The sequence below is a fragment of the Castor canadensis genome, chromosome 12 (genome assembly GCF_047511655.1).
Source record: "Castor canadensis chromosome 12, mCasCan1.hap1v2, whole genome shotgun sequence".
NCBI classification, from domain to species: domain Eukaryota; kingdom Metazoa; phylum Chordata; class Mammalia; order Rodentia; family Castoridae; genus Castor; species Castor canadensis.
In genome coordinates, this window is record NC_133397.1 from 53,893,352 (window position 1) to 53,916,816 (window position 23,465).

A 23,465-nucleotide genomic window follows, 5' to 3' on the forward strand; every position below is an offset into this window, starting at 1 on the left:
AGCCCTCAGTGAATGGATGGGGACTAGGTGTCTTGTTATAAGGAGTATTCTTAACATCCCTATCTCATTTCTTTTTTAGGTCTGTCCCCTAAGGTGTCAGACCTTTGGGCAGTTTCATCTTTATTCCTTTTGTTTTAATACATTATTATTATTATTTTATTTATTTATTTTGCGGTACTAGGGCAAGGCTTACACCTTGACCCACGCCACCGGTCCTTTTTTGGGAGGGCTTTTTTTGAGATAGGATCTCAAGAATTGTTTGCCCTGGCTGGCTTTGAACGGCCATCCTCCTGATCTCTGCCTCTTGAGTAGCTAGGATTATCAGCGAGAGCCACCAGCACCCACCTTAATACATGATTTAAACATCTCTGCACATGACAGTTTTGCATAATGTTCTATGATTTTATTTTCTTTTCTTTTTTGTGCTGCGGATCATATTTAAGGCTTCACTCATGCAAGTGCTGTACCATTGAGCTATACCCCCAGCCTCTATTCTGTGATTTTCATGCCCGTTTTAGAACAGTCTCCTCTGAGAGACTCCAAACGAGTAAGTCAAGGAGTCCTGGAGTCTGAACTGTGGTCCCTTAAGCTCCTCGGTGTCTCCCTTATTGTAACCAAGGGCATGTTCTCTTTTAAGAAATGTGTCACTGGAAACCTTCATCCTAACAGCTAAGACTTCCTAAGGCAATTTATTAAGTTACTTAAAATAAACACAATGAATGCCACTGGTGTAAATTAACTATTTATTGAAGTTACAAAAGAGGTGGTTATTACCATGCTCTCTGCAGTCCCAGGTTGCCCAGGCCTTCACACAATGCTTTGCTAATTTTTAAAGGTTATATTTTTATTTTGGAAGAGAGACATTTGTAAGTGTTTTTATTTTCAGGAAAATATGGAGATGCTCTCAGTGTGTATCTCATGGGAGATAAGCATTGCCAAGTATAATTTATTAGAATCGGAAAGGACAGTTGTTTTGGGTTTGTCTGTAGAATACCTGTTGGGAGTGATATAGAATATATTTTTTTAAATCATGGGAGTTTTATTTATTTATCAACTTTTAACTATTAATACAAATGCCAAGATACTACACAAAACATATGGCACAGGAACTTTTTTACATTTTTTTAGTTGTTCATAAACATTTCCTGGATAATCCAGCATACAACAGAGAGCTGACACTTATGTAGCCACTGCCACATTTGGTGAAACTTACATTGTTACTCAATCTGTGATGTCACTCCTTGTCTTGGTTCTTCATAACTAATGTAGAAAACTGTTGAAAAGAAAGGGGCAAGCATTCACAAAAACAAACACCCTGTCCCAGTGCATTATAAGAACAAAGATGTGTACGGTGGAGTTTTTCCCAAGCATTGGGTTTTCAAACCAACCAGAAACCACCACAACTTATTTTTGCCAACATATTTTGCCTGTATCCAAGAGGTATACTTACACCCAACAGAGGAACCTGAAAATCAAATTTAGTGTTTAGTTTTGGGGTGGGTTGGGAAATCAACCATCACTTGAAAACTGACTTGACTGTCTTAAAAAAAAAAAAAAGACCACCAAAAATAGGTTCACTAAGTTTATAATTGAATCATAAAACATTTCTTACAAAAGAGCATTACATTCTGCAAACTCTCAGCAAATGCCAGGGACATGCGGACTGTTGTTACTTTCCTCCTTGTCCCTTTCCCCAAATGTTCACAATGACCAAAAGCAAGGTGTTGTCAATAATTATGCGGGAGAAAGTTTTTTTAACCACTAACAATGAGCAAAAGTAGATTTTGCTTACTCTGCTGCTGTTTATAGATGATGTTCCTCTACACCTCCCCCCCTGCCCATGCAGGGTTTCAGTATGTTGGCCAGGCTGGTCTTGAATTTGTAATCCTCCTGCCTCAGTCTCCTGGGTGCTGGTTGGGATTATAGGCATCTGCCATCACACTTGGTTGTGGATGGTTCTTCCTAACAGGAGAAATGGAGTATTGAATTTGGTTGTACAAGTGCTTAACATTAAAGTGATTTGTTTTAAAATTTTAAATTTCCGTATCTATTTGTAGTTATCAAAGCCTATGGAACTAAGCAGTGGAAAATGATGTAATTTTGAAAAATAAATCTTAAGAGTTTCTTGGGTGTCAACTTTTAATTTTGTTAATTGGTCACAAATTGAATTTTTGATGTTTTATGTATAGGGACAGTAATCACTTTTCTAAAACCTACACAAAAATATTCTTTCTTAATTGATTTCACCAGTTTTTTGTACACATATATGTCTATAGAGACCTAACAGATACCAAATTCTACCCCCAACCCCATCTCTGGACACCAGGATTGCCAAGCTAGGGCTAATGGCCTCCTTCTAACCAGAAGCAATTCCACAAGGTCAGTTTGATAATTTAGTTTATAGAATGGGATTCTGTTTCTAGTCCAGTACTGTGATTTATGCTTGTGCATTTTTTATTACTTTTAATTGCCTCTTCTTCCTTTCCCCCCATCCCTTGGGTCTGCGTTTGTTTATAGACTTATTTAATTGTATGTGGTGTTTCCTAAGAGATGTTTTTAGGTGATGTACTGCCTTGCGACAGCAGCAGGTAGTGCTGTGATGGGTGAGGCACTGAGGGAATGTGGGAATTGGAAAAGGGTTATGACTCTTGAGAGGAGTGGCCAGGTCTAAAATGGTCAGCCAGGGGTCGGGGAGAGGGTGTGCTTTGTTGGGGCCTGGAAGCTTAGGTTCTGTGTATGAAATTATCCAAGAATAATTGTCTCAAGCAGCTTAAGACTCTTGGTCAGAAAGATAAAGGAATAAAATCTTCGTTCAGTTATGTCTTACCTCCTTTACTGCCCCTTCCCTTTTGTGTCTTTCTTGTCCTTGCATTTATTGTCAGTCTGTGGAATAGTAGACTGCATTAGAAATGCAGCCTAGGCCTTATTTGGAGTGTCAGACATGTTATCACACACAGTAATAAGTCAGATACATGTTGGTGAGGTATTGTAATAGGAGAAAGTAATAAAAACGGAGCCCAAGAGTTGCAGTGGGAGGAATGGACTGGGGGAGTGGGGTAGAAGGAATAGGCTTTTTTGTTTGTTTGTTTCTTATGTCGGTGGCCCAGAATTGAAGATGTATACTGTCGAAAAAGTCTTCGTCACTAATAATAATTCCTACTGCTACAGCCAGGTACCCAGTAGCTCACGTCTGTAATCCTAGCAACTTGTGAGGCTCAGATCAGGAGAATCACAGTTTGAGGCTAGCTCAGACAAATAGCTCTGAGAACCCCACCTTCAGAACACCCAGAGTAAAATGGGATTGAGGTAGAGCTCAGGCATAGTGCTCCTGCTTTGCAAGCATGAAGTCCTGAGTTCAAACCGCAGTCCCACCAAAAAAAAATTCTTACAGAGGGTCTGACGTGCGGCTGGGAAGTATTCAGTATCCTGGCTGTTCTCCCTACCAGTGCTGCCTCACTTCTCAGCTCTGTCTCTGGGGTTGGAGCAGGTGATCTAGAAAGCCCTGAAAAAGAAACGTTCACTTCTTTATGGTGATGAAATTGGGTGTGTCCTATGCAAGGAATGGGGGTGTGTGTTGTTGGAATAACAGAGAAGAGTGAGATGGTGCAGTTTGTGGCTAGAGCTGCTCCTTGGTCACTACTCTGTCACAAGCTAGCTGTTCCCTCAGAGCAAGAGAGCAGGGGTTTAAGCCAAGTTCCCTTCAGGCAGGCTCTGGTCCTGGAGAGAAAGAAAGGCACATTTCCTGTGTAAACAACTCTGACAGGTTTGCCTGGACATGTTTGTGACCGGGCTAGTTTAAGCTCTTGCCAATCTCTCATTCTTTAGTATGGATAAATAACTAATCAAAAGTAACTCATGAATCACGCAACACACAAGCAGGAGATTGCACTTATTGGTTGGATTGGTGCCTGTGTTACCAGACCAGGACGTCTGCACACTTTGGGAACTGGGGAATGGTTTCCAGTTGACCATTTATCTACATTATTCCTTTCTTAGTTTGACTTTTTGTAAAAAATGTCAATCCCCTTTCATTCCTTGGATTGTTTACACCTTCCTGGGTCTTCATAAATGTAGTGATTTCAGTCCCTTGATTATTTTTAGAGTACAACTTAGCATGGGGATCCTTGATGTCCTTCCTCTTTGAGCCACATGTTGATGGTGGACAGTGTAAAAGCTCAGGATTGGGCCCAAAGTCCAAACTTTGCCTCCACAGGGATTAGCTCTGTGACCTCAACCTAACAATTGCTTCGCATTTTTTAGCTTCTTGCGAAGATTAAATGAAATGAGAACATTCTGACATTGAAGAATGGACAACGTAGAGTAGGAAAATCAGGAAAGAAACCTACAAGAAGTTGGTGTGAACTAAAACAGAGAGATGTTCTTTTTGGTAAACACTGAAGGGCAGTGTCCGCTGTCAGCGTGAATGGCTTCATGCTTTTGGATGTGAGATGAGAACATAAGTCAGTCTTGTAGGTGGGAAATGAAGGTGAATAGAATACTTTGATTAGATGCTAAATGACTTCAAATGATTATCTTCCCTTTGTAATTTTTCCAAAGGAAATATTCAGATGATTAAAAAAAAAAAAGAGGTTGCTTTTCAATATGAGAAAGTCAGAAACAGCTTATGTACTTTGGTTAGCAGTTGTTTGCTGTGTGCTGTCAGAGGTGTGTTGGAGAGTTGATGAGAGGAGATAAACCAGGCCTGTGTTTTGTAGAAATTAAGTCTTGGTGAACACAAATGCCAACTATATTTGTAATCATTGTGGACATCCAACCTGCAGTCCTTCATGTCCCTTGTTTCCTAGTCCTGTGTGATGTAGTCAGTTTCCCATTTTGAAATAGAGATGCTACAGTCTATCCAGCAGTGACATTTGTCACTTTTGCTGTGAGCAGGACTCCTCTTCTTCCTTGCAGGAACTCTGAGCCCTACCAGCTCCTGTCCATTGTTTTCTTGGTAGCCTCAAAGCCCATCTGGGTGTGTCCATTTCTGCCTACAGACACCATGTGTCCCACCTCACTTCTTTCCTTTCTGAAATCTGCCCTGTTGTGGGCCCCACTCAGATCCTGCCTTGTCCCTGCCATCAACTAAAGCACTGTCATGTGTTTCTTATCTCTTTGACAATTTACCTCTAGAGTTAAATAACAGTGTTTGTTGTTAGAGATGACTTTTGGCTGATGAAAATTCCAGTTTTTCAGTTATTGCCTCTCTGCTCCAAATTCACCTGCTGCTGCCTGATCTCTGAAAATGGATCTGGGCCCTTTGCCCTCTGTGGAAAATGAGGGCTCTTCCTCATCTTGTCATCTTGCAGGAAGAAGGGATTTTCCTTCCTGGGTCCAACGTCTCTGTGTTCACAGTGTGTGTGTGATTTCAGATTGCTAAAGACCAGTTGCTTTTCCTGCACTCCTTGACGCCTACAGAGCACAGCTTTCATCAGCCACTCTGCTTCAATTGTAAGACTGAGAGTCTGAGGCAGAGTGGCCTGCACCCCACCCAGGTCACTGCTCCCCACACCCTGTCCTTAGCTCTTATGTGTGTGTACCCTGGTCCCTATGGTGCTGGGCCATCTAGTGAGCAGGCCACCTGATTTTCGTCTTGAGCACTCTCTGAGCTTTTCCTGGCCACCTGTTCACTCACCTGTCTAGCTCCCACTGGGGGAGGCCACTGGAGTTCCTGGTTCCAGAAGTACCCCAGGACCCCCATGTGTGCTTAGCTTGCTCACCTGCCCATCCCTCAGCTCGACCTGCTTGCACCTGAGAGGGTTGTCCTTGCGTTCCTGGTGACTATAGCATCTCTAACCTGAGGACCAGGAACTTTTTTATCTACTTTTCTTTGTGCCTTCCTCAATGAAGTCCAAAACCCTCTTTTCCAAATTTGTCTTTTTGGGCTGGCGGTGTGGCTAAGGTGGTAGAGAGCCTTGCATAGCAAGCAGGAAGCCCTGAGTTCAAACCCTAGTACTGGCAAAAAAAAAAAAAAAAAAAAAAAAAACCAACAAATTTGTCTTTTTGAGGTTACTTTTTATCTGTCCTAGGTCACCTTGTAAATTCTTACTCCGTCTGTCAGAATGCTTTGTATTAAACTTCCTTTGCTTAGATTACTATCTGGTTTATGTCTCCAGGATAGACCCTATGCAGCCTAACTAAGCAAGCATAGGGCCGGTCAGAGGGAAGTCTTCAGAGACTTTCTCAGGGCTCGCTGAGAACCTGCCAGACTACACTTGCTCGTGCACAGGTCCTGGAGGTAAGAGTGGAGCTGATTACCACGTACAGCTTCTTAACCAGGGCTTCCAAACCCCATAGGTCCCCTGGGAAGGGATAGCATTTCTTCTCTAAGAAGATCGTTCAAGGCTGGGGGCTGGCTCAAGAGATAGAGTGCTTGCAGGGTAGGTGCAGTGACCTGAGTTCAAATACCAGTACCATCCTCCCCCTCCCACACCACACCTCACCCCCTGAAAAAAAACACACCGAAAAGAAAAAATGATCCATTCCACCTTAGGTGAGTAGATGCCCTCAGGTTGCAAATCTGTACTAGCTTTAGGCACGCTCACTCTGTCCCTCTGTTGTCATGATCCTGTAGGTAACAGTTGGTGGAGGCCTTCCATTTGGGAGGGGAGGAGGGTGGAGGAAGGCTGGAGCCTCACCTGGAAGCACTACCAAGCCTCACACACCTGCATCCCTATACACGATGCTCACTCACTCACTGTGTGTTGCCTTTGGTGGGTGTGGCCTGGCCATGGAAGACCATGGAAGTGGGTGTGGCTGCACTTCCATCCAGATCACCTCTTCAAATCTTACTCCACTCTCTCAAGTCTAATGTGGACTCACTACTAAAATTCGCATATCCTCTAGCTCTAGAAAATTCTTCAGAGGGTTCCCATTGTCCTTAAATACATAGTAAAATGAGACAGGTTTGTGTTTTATAAATACGTTGTGTAATTCACCAGTAATTTCTCAGTATCATCTTTTTGGAGAAAGGATATATATGTAATTAATCTAGTTTCTGCTTAATTCTTATTGTGTTCAGTGACCTTGACCATGGCAGGTGCCTGGGTGTGACCAGGAGGTTGGGCTAGTGTTCAGGCTGGGGCACCTCCTTGGGCAAATCATGCCTTAGAGGAGAGTGGCAGCGGTCAGCTGAAGCTCTGGGTGTGGAGCAGAGAGGCAGTGGACGACAACACAGGGATGGAGGGAGGTGGTGCAGGTGGCCAGCAGCAGAACCTGAACTGAATAGAGGGGAGGTTGTGATGGAGAGGGGACCCAAGACCTGTGGAGAGCAGGGGGAGAGGTAGTTCAAAGAAATCTGGGCTTTTCACTCAGAAGCCTGGAACTTGACCCCCTGCCAGTGAGGAACCCGGGAAGAGGGTCTCTATGAGGCAGCATCTGCCGTTAGACGGGGCAGACCACAAGTTCTCCTTTTGGAAGTGGTGTGGAGGGATGAGTTTTTAGAGAGAAAACTTAACTGTAGAGGTAGTAAAGGACAAAACCTGAGTTGTGTGCTGTCATTTAGTTTTTTTGGAGGGAGAACCCCTGAAGAAGAACTACCAAATGTCCATGGCATGGTAGACACTAGCTGGTGTGGTAGGTTATCTCATCCTCATTTTACAGTGAGGAGACGGAGGCTCAGAGAGGTCAAGTAACTTGCCAAAGGTCACACAGATACTAGGTAGTATAACCAGAATTTGACTCTGGTTGGTCTGACTGCACCTGCCAGGCTGGTTTTCACACTGAAGATGGATCTGGGACATCTCCATCCTCAACCATCTGCTAGCCGTGTTTTAAGTTACATACTATTTCCACTGAGGACCCAAAACTGTTTTCAGTTTCATTGAAGACAGGGCAAGATGACCTCCACCATTTCTTTTCCTCCCCGTTTTCTGAATGTTCTCTATATATTTATTTAAAGAATAACTCTATCTAGTGGTTAATTTAATTTTTTGTTTTGTCTTTTGTTTTTCAGTGCTGGGGATGGAATCCAAGGCCTTATGTATGCTAGGCAAGTGCTCTTACCACTGAGCTACAACCCCAGGCCTGATTAATTTTATTTTAATTGACAAATACTATTTTAGCAAATTAGGCACACTGGGCTTCGGGGGAGTTGTGATCAATGAGGCCCAGAACATGTCCTCCCAGACACTTTGGTCTGTAATGCTGCCTGTGGGGACGTGTGGGTGAATGGCTTCATTAAAAGTACTTTTCCCACAGTGTGTGTAGGGTACTTGTGAGAGGGGGAGGATGAATGGAGGAGATGAAGGTGAAGGAATATGGTTGATGGGCTTCATATACATACATGAAATTGAACGATGAAACCTCTTGCAGTCACTTTAAGTGGGGTGGGAAGGGGCTTGGCGGGGGCGGGAAGGGGGAGAAGGGGGAAGATTTAATCAACATACAATATAAGGCTATTTGGAATTGTCACAATGAATCCCCCCTGTACAACAGATAATACCCTAATAAAAATTGGACATGAAGGATAAAATACTAATACCTAGGAACTATATTCCTTCAACTTAGCCTGGAGTTGTTCTGTGACTTACAGACTAGAGCACAGGAGAGACACAGCTCAGACTAGTGCCAGCCTCTCATGAGGGAGTGGGGTGTCCTGGGTGGTTCCCTGCTCCAGCCCTGGCAAGAACTTAGGAACCAAGCTCTAGGCATGGCTGATGCCTTCTGATCCCACTGAGCTATTGCACTCTCTGCCTCATCACCTGCCATCTGCCATCATGCTGGGAGCTGTTCTCTCCCCCAGAACCACTTAGCTGCACACTGTCTCTGCCTGTGTTTGTCTGAGCACAACTTGAGAAGGGCTGGCAAGGAGCTGGCAACAGATGGAACAGCCTGGCAGGTGAAGATGTTAGAGAAGCCACAGTCAACAGGCTCTCTGAGCCTGGGGCACAGGATACACAGGTCCTCTATCCTTGTAGTAAGTGGTGGAGGGAGGGAGAGAAAGACAATGAGGCTCCGATTCCCCCTTGGAAGACACCCCCCCCCCAATAACCTAACTATCTTACGTGAGGCCCTGCCTCCTAAAGGTTCCACTACCTCCCATTGTGCCACAGTCTGCCACTTTTAACATACGGGCCTTTGGGGGACATGTAAGATCCAAACACAACACCTTGGCCCTGGGGGAAGTGCAGGGTATCTTGGTGCAAGATTTAGGTCTGATTTGGGTGTGTTGCTTGGCACTATGCTGGTTAGCTCTCGGTGGGGGTCAGTCTGTGTTGATGGCCACCCTGGTGACATTCATATGTCTGCTGGCCCACATTTTGCTTAGTGGTTATAGAGCTTTCAGAACTGGAAGAAACCTTTTAGCATCATGCAGTTCAGTGGTTCCCAGGCTAGTGTCCATGAACGACACATTTTAATTGTTTCAGTATTAAGATGGAGTCTCTGTGGCTTGAGTAGCTTACGAAGGCCTTTCTTGCTTTTGGCTGAAGTTAAACAACTGAGCATTGGAAGGGTGGACCATCCCCTGTGGATGAGTAGGAGGAAGGCCCGGGAGGATCTCAGCTGCTCGTTAATAGAACAACAGGGAAGTCACAAATTTGATGTCTTTGACGACCATGGTTTTAAGTGGGAGGAAAAAATAAAACAGCCTCTTAGCCTCTTCTCAAACTAAGGTCTTGAGAAATTGGCCTCCCCCCAGGGTCAGAGACAAAGTCTGTGGGTGTTACTGTCTGTTCTCAGAGTTTGGTAATCTTTCCCCATGTTCCAGTACAAGATGTAGCCGTCTGGAATCAGACTGTTGTGGCTCAAATCCTGGCTCCATTGCTTACTGGCTAGGCACCTGAGATTCTCATTTCTGTCTTCCTCATGCAAGAAGAGGCAAAGGACCACAGTTTGCTCAAGCAGTAATTTAATAAATGTTACCATTGCTCTCTGCCTCCCATAACTGATTTTTGATTCATGGTAGTTTTGTAGTTAATTTTTTAAAAGCTTTAGATAAACATAAAGCTTTTTTTAAAAAAATTACTGTAAGATGATTAACCACTGAAAAAAGTCTAGCATTCCTTCAGTTCCTTTCATCATAAGCCTTCATTATGATTTAAACCTCAGACTCTGGAGTCACATTTACTTGGGTTTGAATCCTGGCTCTGCCACTTATCAACTGTGTGACCCCATCTGCAAATTGATAGGTGTGGCATTTAGAGTAGCTGCCTCCTAGTATTGCTGGTGCTTGGTATGTGTTTATTAGAATACAGCAGATGTGTTCACAGTTTGCCATTATGTGCAGGAACCTTTTCTAGTAGATGGTGTTGCAGAGAAGAGAAATGCAGGTCAGGTGGACTATGCAGCTAGGGCGGGCTGCAGAGGTGGGAATCCAGCCAGGCCTCCTGTGCTGTGGCCCCCACTCCCTGAGTGGCGGTCTCCAGGGCCACTCAAGGGCTGCTGAGAGGAATGATGGTATGGTAACCCCTGAGGCAGCATTACAAGACATTACAACAGCCTCTGATTCTACCGCCCTGAGTAAACCAGCTCTGTTGTGCATCCTGTTTTATCTGGCTGGTCACATAGTTTAAGCTTAGCTTAGCATCCGTTCTGTTTTGTAATCCATTTTTAGTTAACATTTTTCCTGCTTCCACATCACCTTTCTAAATATTTTAGTTGCAAAATAAGGAAGTTGTTTTTCGTTAAACAAGATCAACTGAAGTTTGTAGAAGTTTGAACCCTGTCCCACCCCTGTTGGGGGCAAAGTAAAAAGCTAAGGTCCTTCTTTGTTTGAATATGGGATTTTCTCTTGCTTCTGTTACAATAAAAATTCTGTTCTCACAGTGAGGGTTTATGCCATTTTGTAATTCTTTCTCAAATTCTTTTTAAACAATGCAACTTCCTGTTCAAAAAAGGACATAGAATTGGGTTTTATGTCTGCAATGGGAATATTTAGTTAGATACTTAGAGAGTTTTTTCCCACAGCTCTTTTTATGGGGTCATTGGCTTTCTCGTCTCCTTTCTATGAACTTCAGCTGTTATAGGAGTCTAAAAGCAGAGTTTTCATGCAAGAGTCTGTACACAGGCCACAGTAAAAACTGGTATCTGGCCTTGTGCAAATTGACAGTCTTGTTTTTTCCACCCTCTTCCTCAGGTAGGTTTGGAGGCAACAATCTTTAGCAAGGAATGGGTAATTTTCCTCCAAACTGAGCCTTTGGGAATTTAGTTTCTTACAAGAAAGACTGACCCATTTTCTGAAGGGACAGGAGCTGGGGCGGGCTCGTGTTTCCCCTGGAGGACTGTTGGGACTCAGACCTTGTCTTGAGCCAGTCCCTGAGACCTCACTGTGGCCTTGGGCCAGGAAATGAGGATGTGGTCATGCCTTGTAGAGAAGGAGGACATGGAAAGAGCCCATACTGGCAGCCAGATGGAAGTCTCATCTCACCCTGGCCACTTTACTCTTCCATAATGTTCAGACAGATCACTTACTCCCTTCCCTGGCCTCCATTTTTCTTACTGGTACAGTAAATCTTGTAATCTTCCCGGAAGGGGTGCTCCAGCTGTCTGAAGGCCTTGAGCCAAGTGCAAGGTGAAGATTGTGTTTCTTAGAGCCCTGTCTTGGGCACAGGTGGTATGAGGACTCTTATTTGTCCCAACTGGATCTTACTGAGAAGATAAAAGCCTGAATTGTGGCAGGTGAGGTTGGACATCTCTGTCAGGGTCAACAAATCTAATGTAGTCCTCAAGTGACCTCAAAAGAAGGATTGGTGCTTCATGATGGAAAATTTACATGGCTATGGCTGGATTCCAGATATTCCTGGCCTTCTGCATAACTTGGGTTGCATAACTTGCTAACTTACCTGCAGTTATTTTTACATGGTATTTACCCTACATCTTTTCTGAAGAGAATTAGCTCTCAAAGTTCATAATCTGCTGTGTAAATAATGTGCCTCCCTTTTTTCTTCTATAAGGTGTTGTCTTGTACTCTAGAAATTTCAGGAATCGTCTACTGGTGTCTACATCATTTTACTGAATTGAAAATTTATGCCTGGTATTTAGCTTGCCTGTAAACAGAGTGTGCTATTTTTGTGGTTTTTTCTGAATACCTTTCCAAATCTTTTTCCTCATTATAATTTGCTCTTTCATCTTCATTCTTTTCCTTGTTGCTTCTTTCAGCCTAGGAAGGCCCTGTGACCTGAGATCAACAGTGCTGGGGGAAAGGCTGCTTTGATGAGTATTTTGACTCAAATCTGGAAGTTAAAAAAAGCTTAGCCAGGTGCTGGTGGCTCATGCCCATAACCCTCACTACTCAGGAGGCAGAGATCAGCCCCCCTCTACTGGGAGGGAGGCGCCATGTTGAAAAACCCATCACAAAAAAGGGCTGGCGAGTAACTCAAGCAGTAACAACACTCCCTAGCAATTGTGAGGCCCTGAGTTCTAACCCTGGTGCTGTGAAAGGGGGGAAAAACAAACTTAAATGTATCTATGATTTATTTTCTAAAATACATAGCTAATTCTTTCTTAGGAGATACTGGATTTGGACTCAGCATTGTGCTTGCTAGGCAAGCGCTCTATCACTTGAGCCACACTCCCAGCCCTTTTTGCTTTAGTTACTTTTTAAATAGGGTCTCATGTATGCTTAGGCCAGCTTGCACTATGATCCTCCTAATTATGCTTCCTGCATAGCTGGGATGACAAGCGTGTACCACCATGTCCAGCTTTATTCTATTTAGATGGGGTCTCATGAACTTTTTGCCTAGGCTGTTCTCAAACTGTGATCCTCTGGATTTTCACCTCCCAAGTAGCTAGGCTTACAGGCTTGAGCCACCCACCACACCCGACAATGACGACTACTTCTTTTCCTACTTCAGGTACTTGTGTAATACGCTGTAAGTGTCCAGTTGAGTTCTCCTGCCTCTTGCAAGGTAGCCCATAGCAAAGAGGTTGAGGTAGCCTGAGATGTACTGAATCAGATCTTCATAGTGCTCCCAAGATTTGCTCAAAAACTCATTTGAACAGAGCTGACCTGAGGAGGGTGTGGACCTGGGGTTAGGTCTGGACAGTTGGAAATTATTCATGCCATGTGACCTGGAGTGTGATAAAACTCTAAGGAGTAAGAACTGTCTAGGAAGTATAAGAAGGCCATTCTTTCTGCTGCCTGGGTGGTGGAATTCTGCAGGGGTAGAGGTGTGTGGGGCCTGGAGGGTGAGGGGAGATGGGTGGTGATGGGAGGCTATTTACTGGGTGAGCCACGGGTACCTATGTCACTTTCTCACCTTCCATGCTCTCGAGATGTGCAAAGGTTTGGGGAGTTGGAGTAAAAACAAAGCTGGGATGGGGGGTGTGTGCCTGTAGTCCCAGCTATTCCAGAGACTGAGGCAGGATGATTGCTTGAGCCTGGGAGTTCAAGGCCAGCCAACAATGCAACACCCTGTCTTTTAAAAATACAGGAACAAATAAACAAAACAAACAAACAAACCTAATAGAGCCTTGGCGTCCTTGAAGGTTGGGTTCCAGGTCTCCCATTGCAGACCTGGACTCTGTGTGACCTGCACATCCTCCTGTGCACTTTAACACGTGTGGGTCACTTACAATACCGAACACAGGATAAGCGCTATGGGAATAGCTGCACTGCATTGTTTAAGGAAGAACAGTGGGAAAGTCGTATGTGCTCAGTACAGGCACATTTTTTAAACAAATGTATTTGATCTGTGGTTATGGGGAGCTTCACTGTAGGGCTTACTTACTGTGTGTCAATAGCTGAACCTGTTTAGCAGTAGTAAACACAAAGGCACTGGGTCAGGTTTAAGAGACATGAAAAGAACTATGAATTCTTGTTGGTATGATCTGGGCTGTTTCACTTCATTTTTAGCATAACAATTACTCTTTCACCTTGGAACTATTTGTTAGAACCTAGTGAACTTTAAAAAATCCACTTCTGCTGGGCACTGGTGGCTCACACCTGGAATCCTGGTTACTCAGGAGGCAGAGATCAGAAGGATCATGGTTCGAAGCCAGCCTAGGCAAATGGTTCCTGAGAGCCTATCTCAAAAAAAATCCATTACAAAAAAGGGCTGGCAGAGTAGCTCAAGGTGTTGGCCCTGAGTTCAAACTCCAGTACTGCCAAAAAATAAAATAATAAATAAAAATAATCCATTTCTAGTTTTAAAAAATAAATATTGCTCAATTTAAAGAATCAGCTTGTTTCAGAGCTGGCAGAATAGTGGCCGCCATTGGAATCCCATAGTCCTGGCTGCAATTCCATCTCTGCCCTGACTGTTTCCTCAGATCTAAAGTGAGAATAAAAGTAACAGTGCCTCAGGCTCCGCCCCCCCCCCCCCCCCATGTTGTAGAGTTAACCTAATAAGAAAATCCTTCAATGTGTTGCTAGTCTACTTTCTTGCATTGGCTTCCAATGTCAATCTTGTCACAATGGTTGTTCTTGTGCAGGTCCCATTTCAGTGGTGCTAGAGTCTTGGAGTTGTCGCTGACAAGCATTTCCTTACTCTTTTCTTTGTTCCTCTGTAGCCCACTGCCTGAAACCCTTTGGCATTTCACGGAAATGCTGTTTGCATTTTTTTCCAACATACACTTGAGATTCTGAGCTTTGACAGAGGTACTCACCCATGAAGCCCTTGCCCAGATCCACACAGGCATCCAAATGCCTACCTCCATCACTTTTGGATTTCTCAGTCCTAGATAGTTCTGCCTGTTCTTGAAGTCAATATCAGTGAAATCTTGGGGGCTGGGATAGAGCTCAGTGGTATGTCTAGCATGCAAAAGACTCCGGGTTTCAATCCCAGCACTGAAGGAAAAGGAAACCTTTAAATGAAATTTTGGTCTGACTTGCCCTCAGTGTAGTGCTGCTGGTGATGATTGCTTCCCTTTTTATTTCTGACGCCACACTGTTGTAGGATGCACTATTTGCTAACCCATCCTCCTGTTGATGGTGTTTGTTCTCAGGTTTTGGTTATAAATTTTTTCATCTTTATCTCTCTGCATATGTACAGTGTCTCTTCTACTTCCTAGCCCTGCAGCCCTGAGCAAGCATCATAATCTCTCTGCTTCAGTTTGCTTATCTATAAAACAGTGAGTCAGGAAATAATTTAGGATTGGGACCAGAGGGTTTCTCTTTTTTCTTCAGTACTGGGGTTTGATCTTAGGGCCTCACACTTGCCAGGCTAGCACTTTATCACTTGCCACACCCCCAGCTCTTTTTGCTTTAGTTTACTTTCCAGACAGGGTCTCATGTTTTTGCTTGGGGCCAGCTGTCCTCCTGCCTCTGCCTCCCCATAGCTAGGATTATAGGTGTGCAGCATCATGCCAGCTTATTTTTTGAGAGTGAATCTCACTACCTTTTTTTTTGTCTGGGCTGACCTTGAACTGCGATCCTCCCATCTCTGCGTCCAGAGAAGCTAGGATAAGACCAGCATTGTTAAAAAAATGAAATAGAATAGAAATTTAGAGCGAATGTCATGGAACTGTATACAATACTATATATATATATATATATATAGAGAGAGAGAGAGAGAGAGAGAGAGAGTAATGTGTGCATGTGTGTTTATTGGATCACAATATAAAATATATTTCCTGCCAGGTACAACAAATTACAGGCTAATACCTGTAATCCTAGCTACTCGGGAGACAGAGATCATTAGGATCCTGGTTTGAGGTCAGCCCCAGAAAATAGTTCTCAAGACCCTATCACCAAAATACCCAACACAAGAAAGGGCTGGTGGAGTGGCTCAAGTGGTAGAGCACCTGCCTAGCAAACGTGAGGTCCTGGGTTCAAACCCCAGTTTAAGAAAAAAATACATGTTGTTATGATTTGTAGGTAAATCAGTTAGCAAAGCACTGATTTGTATGTACCCTTGTAAGCAAAGTAGTTACACAGTCATTAGATTATTCAGTCATCCTACTGCTGCCCTTGCTCAGGTGTTTAAAACAACAATGATGTTAACTATCACTTACATAGTGTTTGACTTGGGCCAGGCATGATTTTCAGAGCTTTGTATACAAAGTTGAGCATTCCCTACACCCCTCCTTTGAAGTAGGTTATTATCCCCACTTGCCAAAAGTCAAGGAAGGACCATGATTTGAACTACAGCTGTCTTCCTGGGGAGACAAAAAAGCAAATAAAATGAATTTTATATGCAAATGTAAATTAATAATTATCTAATTAGGATAACACTTCTCTCATTTCAGATATGAGAAATGAGTGTTGGACGTCGAAGAATAAAGTTGTTGGGTATCCTGATGATGGCAAATGTCTTTATTTATTTGATTGTGGAAGTCTCCAAAAGCAGTAGCCAAGAAAAAAATGGAAAGGGGGAGGTAATAATACCCAAAGAAAAGTTCTGGAAGATATCTAGCCCTCCCCAGGCATACTGGAACAGAGAACAAGAGAAGCTAAACAAGAGGTACAACCCCATCTTGAGCATGCTGGCCAACCAGACAGGAGATGCATATGGGCCTTCCAACATAAGCCATCTGAATTACTGTGAACCTGACCTGAGAGTCATGTCAGTTGTGACAGATTTTAACAATTTGCCGGACAGATTTAAAGACTTTCTTCTGTACTTGAGATGTCGAAATTATTCAATGCTTATAGATCAACCAAATAAATGTGCAAAGAAACCCTTCTTACTGCTGGCGATAAAGTCCCTTACGCCACACTTTGCCAGAAGGCAAGCAATTCGGGAGTCCTGGGGCAGAGAAAGCAATGTGGGAAACCAGACAGTGGTGCGAGTGTTCTTGCTGGGTCAGACCCCTCCTGAGGACAACCACCCTGACCTTTCAGATATGCTGAGATTTGAGAGTGAGAAGCACCAGGACATTCTGATGTGGAACTACAGAGATACCTTCTTCAACCTGTCTCTGAAGGAGGTGCTGTTTCTCAGGTGGGTGAGCACCTCCTGCCCTGACGCTGAGTTCGTTTTCAAGGGTGACGACGACGTTTTTGTGAATACTCATCACATCCTGAATTACTTGAATAGCTTATCTAAGAATAAAGCCAAAGATTTGTTTATAGGTGATGTGATCCACAATGCTGGACCTCATCGGGATAAGAAACTGAAGTACTACATCCCAGAAGTCGTTTACTCCGGAGTCTACCCACCGTACGCAGGGGGAGGCGGATTCCTCTACTCCGGCCACTTGGCCCTGAGGCTGTACAGTATAACTGACCGGGTCCATCTCTACCCCATTGATGATGTTTATACTGGAATGTGCCTTCAGAAACTCGGCCTCGTTCCAGAGAAGCACAAAGGCTTCAGGACATTTGATATCGAGGAGAAAATCAGGAATAATATTTGTTCCTATGTAGATCTGATGTTAGTACACAGTAGAAAACCTCAGGAGATGATTGATATTTGGTCACGGTTACAAAATGCTCATTTAAAATGCTAAAATATATAAGAGCTAAATTTTGCACAGAAAGGTGTATCTTAACTAGTTCCCAAGTTGCGTTCTCACATTAGGGTGATTTCTATGTGACAACATCAGAATTGCCTTCTTAAGTAGCCCTTCGATTTGGTACTTTTGTGATGAGGGAAGACAGGAGATGGTAAATTTTATGGCAAATGTGGTAGGAAGGTCGGTTCTGACCCTTCCTCCCAGCTGGTGGCCATTATTTTTCTAATTTGTCCCCTTTCTCGTCTGAAATCATAAGTGTCTAGAATTTGACTTTTTTTTAACTTACTTTTCATTTTGCCCTTCTACGTAATGCTCCTGCTTTTATTGTGATGACTGATTTACCTGTAATCTGGGGGTTTATGAACCTATTGGCTACTGAGATTATGTTCCACATTTTCAGTGACTTCTGTGCAATGGAATTGCATTTATTTTCAGGAGATTTGGATACGTATTTTAAATTGCCTAGAAAATGGACTTCTGTGAAAATTCTCTGCCACCCCAACAGTATTCTCTTATGTTCATATAATCAGTTAATTTTGCAAAGAGAGAATCACTGTGTAACAAATCCAGTGTGTCTTGCGGTCTTAAGTCATAAGGAGAGAGATGGTTTGATTTTTCTTAAATGGGTAGTATCATCATAGTTATCTAATTTTAGTATTTTGAAAATTCATGAGTATGGCTCCATAATGGCTAACTGAAGGTTGACCTGCCCCTGGCAGCCACATGGGTTAAAGAATTTTCAATGTGGACCAAGAAAGCATATGTGATTTTTGAACTTGAATTGTAAAGATTGAAGTTACAGACGTTTTCTTAAGCGGTTTGTCAATTTAAAACTCCAGGATTTTATTCTTGCCGTATTTTCATATGTTGCTCTCACAAATTATTATTCTGAGTAGTGATTGCTTCTCTGCCTCAGTGTAGAAGTGCCTGTGTTTTTATTTATTGTTCAGATCAAAGACCAAAACATTTTCTTAAATATATTTTGTGTAATATTTTATTTGTATACGGTGTTGTTGATGAAATATTTAACTAGAGCATGATATTTTAAATGTTAAGGTGTAACATGTTAAATAAAACTGTTATTTTTGAATTTTAAAATTTGTTGTTTGCGGTAAGGATTTACTAGAGTTAATAAAATTCTGCCAAACTATTGCTTAATTGTACTATCTTGTAACAAGCTTTCTTGAAATATTTTTGTTTGTAGAGATGAGGATTCTTACCAGATGCAATCCAAGGGCCTGTTAAAAAGTGGAAATAAAAATCACTGTATTTTTAATTGTCATTTGTAATAATCTGTCTGTTTTGTTTTTGTATATTTGATTACATTTTTTTCCGAAGAGATCATTTTCCTCAGGGACCAGTACAGTAACTTTGAACTATAAATCTTTCTCTGTTTCAGTAGGTCATCTCTCTTTGCATTTCACATCTCAAAAGTGCTTTCTCACTTGGCGCCAATAAAGAGAAGTTGTTAGTATGTATTTATGTTTCTAGTTTCACTGAGTATAAAAAACTTAGCTAAGTACAGAATCATTGACTGGATAATCCTAAACCAGTTCCATTTAGACATTTGTAGTCACCATGATGAAAGATAGAGACAGCTTGACCACTTAAGTTTCTTTCAGAGACTCGTGAGGAGCAGACATTACAAATGTCCAGTTAAAAACAAGTAGACATTTGATGGAGCTTAAAAAAGCAGAAGGACTGGTGGTGTAAGATTTAGCAAACTGTCTTGTCCTGCGTGTAACATGATGGCCACTTAAGAGCAGATGCACGTTCAGGGAGCCTTGACATAGGTTTGAAGGCTGTTGTTAACTCTGGTCTTTCTGAAGGTTTCTGGTCTTTCTGAAGTCAGACCTGCATCTGACTTCTGCTGTCTGATAGTTGCTAGCACATCTCCCAAAGAACCACATACTAGGTTTAGACTGGGAGAAAGTAGCACCGAGAACATTCACAGGTACTTGTCCTTAATTCCCTTCTGTCCTTATAGTTTGACCAGGCAGTCTTAGGTAATAGATTTCTCCTCTGAGGGAAATTCCCTCTAATTTTCTAAATGGAAATTCTTCTTCCCTGTAGTTTCAAGTCTCCTGCAGAGAAAGAAGTGATACCAAGTTTTGGAGGTTCACTACAGGTGTTTTGTGAGCCTTGGGGTTGTGTTGTGCTGTGTTTGACTGTGAGTCTTGGCACTGACAGTATTTAGGTGGTGTGATCTCAGGTCCTTCTTTATTTAACCTTGTGAGCCCACAACCCTCATTGTTGCTGTGCTGTGCGATTAACCTCGTGGGCTTTGGAATTCCAGGCTTTGGAGCTTCACGTGTGCTTGGGTCCATGTGGTATGGACTGACCTTAATCCAGGGTGTCTGCTGATCCTCCGTCTCATGAGTGTGTAAGTACCTCAAGTCTAATTCATTCTTTAGATTTCTTTACAAACTGAGGCCTCAGCGGACATGGGTATTGGACTTTTTCATGGCTACGCTTACTGAAGGTCAAGAAGGCTGGATAGCATTGTCAGGGTGTGGAGTTTTCATGAACCCCTAAGAGGAAAAGTATAAAAGAGATCAGAGCAACTTCTTCCCAGTCCGGACACTAGTTATATTCATCTTTCTTGAGTTGGTCAAGAGATTGGAAAGGAAGGACAGGAAGTTGGGGAATGCTCAGTTACACCTGGAAGTTACGTCCAGAGTTACACACCTGGCTCCTACTTCTCCACTTCTGATTGGTAATGATGAATATTTGATGATCTGAGTCATCTTCACCCTTCAGAGGCAGGAAGGGATGAGGACTTATTTTCACTTCCTGCAAAGGTGAAATGAATGAATGCTTTACTTGGCACAAAAGTTAATTTGTGCTTTATCTTCCGTTTTTTTTGGCAGTACTTGGTTTAAACTTGGGGCCTCACGTTTGCTAGGCAGGTGCTTTACCACTTGAGTGTGATTTACCTTCTGATGAAAAATGCCAAAGACTGGAGGCATAGCTCAGTGGTAGAGAGCTTACCTGTTATACATGAGACCCTGGATTCTATCCGCAGCACCACAAAATAAAAGTACTTTTTAAAAAAGAAAAAGGGAAACTGTTGATTAAATAACTTACTTAGAACAGGAGCAACAGCAAAGACAAACTCTTCGTGTTTGAGGGCTATTGAGGTTAAGTTAATTTTTTCCTTAATAAAAAAATATATATATATAATATATATATATATTTATGGGAGAGCAGACACTTGCAAAGCAGGCACTCTACCATGTGAGCCACATCTCCAGTCTGTTTTATTCTGGTTATTTTAGAGATGGGGGTCTTGTGAACTATTTGTCCCTGCTGGCCTCAATCTCAGCCTCCCAGTTAGCAAGGACATGTGCCACTGCACCTGACTCCCAATTGCAGTATTAAATGTGAAATATTACATCTCAAGATAATTAAAATACAGCAGTAGAGTCTATATAGTTCCTGTACTTTAAAAACCTTGAAATTGAAAGATGGAATCTTAGAGTGTGGTGGTACACAACTGTAATCCCAGCATTTGGGAGGCAAAGGTAGGAGGCTCAAAAGTTTGAGGACAGGTGAGGCAACAGAGTGAGATGCTGTCTCAAACAAAAAGCAGAGAGATAGAGTCTTGTTAATGAGCACTTCCTGCTTCTCTGTCACTTTGGTCTGTGTTCAGGAGTTTTTGTCCCAAACACCCACCTTGGCTTGAGCTTTGGCAGGTCCTTTCTCCCTATTGTGGTTGTGAAAGGGGATGTATTGATTGCACTGAAGCAGCACAACTCTTTTGATTTGGTTATAGTCTAAGTTGAACAAAGGGGCTTACAGCTTACTGGTAGCTGCCCCTCCCCCGGGGGTTCTTGATCTTCCCACTCCAGCAATAAGCCACTTGCAGAACTTGCAGGCCAAGTGTCTATAGCAATGACTCACCTCACTGCCCCTAAACTTTCCATCCTGTGACTTGCCCTTCCATCCTGTCAACTAATTCTCACCTTTGTGCTTATTCCCAAACACTCCCTGAAACTGGCTTCCTGAGCCGTTCTACTGACATGTCTTGAATAACCCTAATCTAGGATCTGGGACATGACGTCAGTCCTCTCTTCTTCAAGAATACAACATCAAAAGAATGGAAAGTAAACTATCCTACCCTCGGGTTGAGTTCTTCCAGAAGCAGAGGATGAGGATTCTGGCGGAAGTCATGTTTTGGGAAGTGACACTGGGGAGGGAAGGCATCCAGTGAGACTGCATGTGAGACACTTGGGCTAGAGCTCAGACCCTTGGGGAAGTTGGACAGCAATGCAAGATGCAGGCTCGTGAGCTGGTTTCTGTAACTACTTTATAGAGGCATAATTTCTCCCCCATTGCATTCACCCATTTAAAGTGTACAGTGAGGAGCTGGGGGTGTAGCTTAATGGTAGGTGCTTGCCTAATTTGGGCAAGCCCTGGGCTCCATTCCCCCAGCACCACGAACCTCCCAAAAAGCATAAAGTCCACAGTGGTTTTTAGTAGATAGAGTTATGCAGCAGCTACCTCAACAATCCACTGCAGGACCGATTTGGTTGTGATGCATAACCAATCTATCAGCTTTCTATAGAAATTTTTATTTTAACCATCTTTTTTCTTTAAAAAAAAATTCCAGAACAATGCCTTGTTTTCTGATTATTCCTCTTTCTATAGGAGCCTGCTCTTCATGCATACAAGGACTCCTTATAAGGAAACAAATTAAACTTTGATTTGATAATTTTTAATGAGTTATCTCAGGGCTTAGTGATGCTGTTCTCCCCAATTTTTCTTTCTTTCTTCCTCCCTTCCCTTCCTTTCCCTTCTTTCCTCTTCTCTCTCTCTCTCTTTTTTGGTTGGTGGGATGGGAGTGAGCAGCGGCTCACTATGTAGCCAGGCCAGCCTCAAGTATTTGATCCTCTTGCCCGAGCCTCCCATGTGCTGGGAGTACACCAGCCGCCATGCCCAGCTCTCCCTGGCCATTTTCGTGAATGAAGGACTAAACCGATTTCTAGAAGTTGCTGGAACGTCTTTCTTTTTCAAGGATGTCAACCCAAAAGACATCCTGCCGTGGAAGGCTGAAGAAGGATCTCACTGAGTGAGTGACATGGTTTTCTTTCATGGACTGAGCAGGTGGCCTTGACCCCAGAGCCTGGAGCTGCCTGCTTTCCTCTTTGCTCTGGGTCAGTTTTGGGGTGCTCCAACACTGTGCCTCCACTCATTTAGGGAACATTTCTTATAGGAAGCATCTGAGCTGATGCTCAGTTCAACTTGGGCGTTTGTGTGAACACATGCGTGTGCAAGGATTTGTGTGTTGGGGGGCTGGACGACTTGGCCAGCCCCCTGGGAAGGCTGACCCCCTGCACTCTTTGTGGATTCCTCTTCCATTTGTCTAACACACTTGGATCTCTTTCCTCGCAGGGTGCTTTTAGTGGAGAGGAGGCAGTCATTTCTGACTGTCCACTCTCTTGAACTGAGAACCCAGCATTTTTTTCTTGTCATTCCAGACCTCTGTAGCAGTTCACCACACTGACCACTCCACCTAGACGCTCTCCCTGCTCAGTGAGAGGCATCCATTGTCTGGGTTCTTAAGCCCTTGCCTGAAAGCCTCCTTTGGCTCATTGACTCTGGCTGACATCCTGGTTCTGGCTCCTCATGCTGGCCCTACAGCCTTTGCCTGGGCCTCTCCCTTGGATGTCTCCTGCCAGGCTCTTCCGGGTCATCCCTGTGAGCATCCTCCCCCCAGCATGGCCACCTTTCCTTCCTTTCTGAGTCAGGCTGCTTGTCATCATCTTCTGTGAGGGGTTGTCATCCCCTAAACCAGTGAGGACGCATCCCACTTTTCTTCCTGCCTCCCCAGCTCTTAGGGGCCTATGATCTCACTGTCCCCAGCACGTCAGGAGACAAGCCAGCTCCCTCCTGTTGCTTCCACTTGTGCAGAACCTGCCTGTCTGGCTTCTCCCCCAAGCCTGGCAGATTCTGAGGGTCCCACGTGTACATTGCATGGATTTCTCATGCTGGTCAAGCCCCACCATGGCCTCTTGCCCCATCTCCACCCTGTCAAATCGTCCCTTTCTAAAGCCCCCAGCCTGGGGGAGACCCATTTGTAAGAAATGGAACGGGTTCCGTTTTATCTAAGGTGTATTTTCCCCTGA

At 43.4% G+C, this 23,465-nt stretch overlaps 1 protein-coding gene across 4 annotated transcripts in view; it reads left to right on the top strand.

Moving 5' to 3' along the window:
• The window catches only part of B3gnt2 (UDP-GlcNAc:betaGal beta-1,3-N-acetylglucosaminyltransferase 2), a 177,247-nt gene extending 158,628 nt beyond the window's left edge, over positions 1-18,619 (top strand). For all 4 annotated transcript variants that reach the window (XM_074049823.1, XM_074049822.1, XM_074049821.1 and 1 more), the window contains one exon: positions 16,129-18,619. In XM_074049823.1, coding sequence (XP_073905924.1) covers positions 16,138-17,331 — 1,194 coding nt within the window. In that variant the 5' untranslated portion in view covers positions 16,129-16,137 and the 3' untranslated portion in view covers positions 17,332-18,619. The remainder of the gene's footprint in view (positions 1-16,128) is intronic.
• Positions 18,620-23,465: the final 4,846 nt, after the last annotated feature.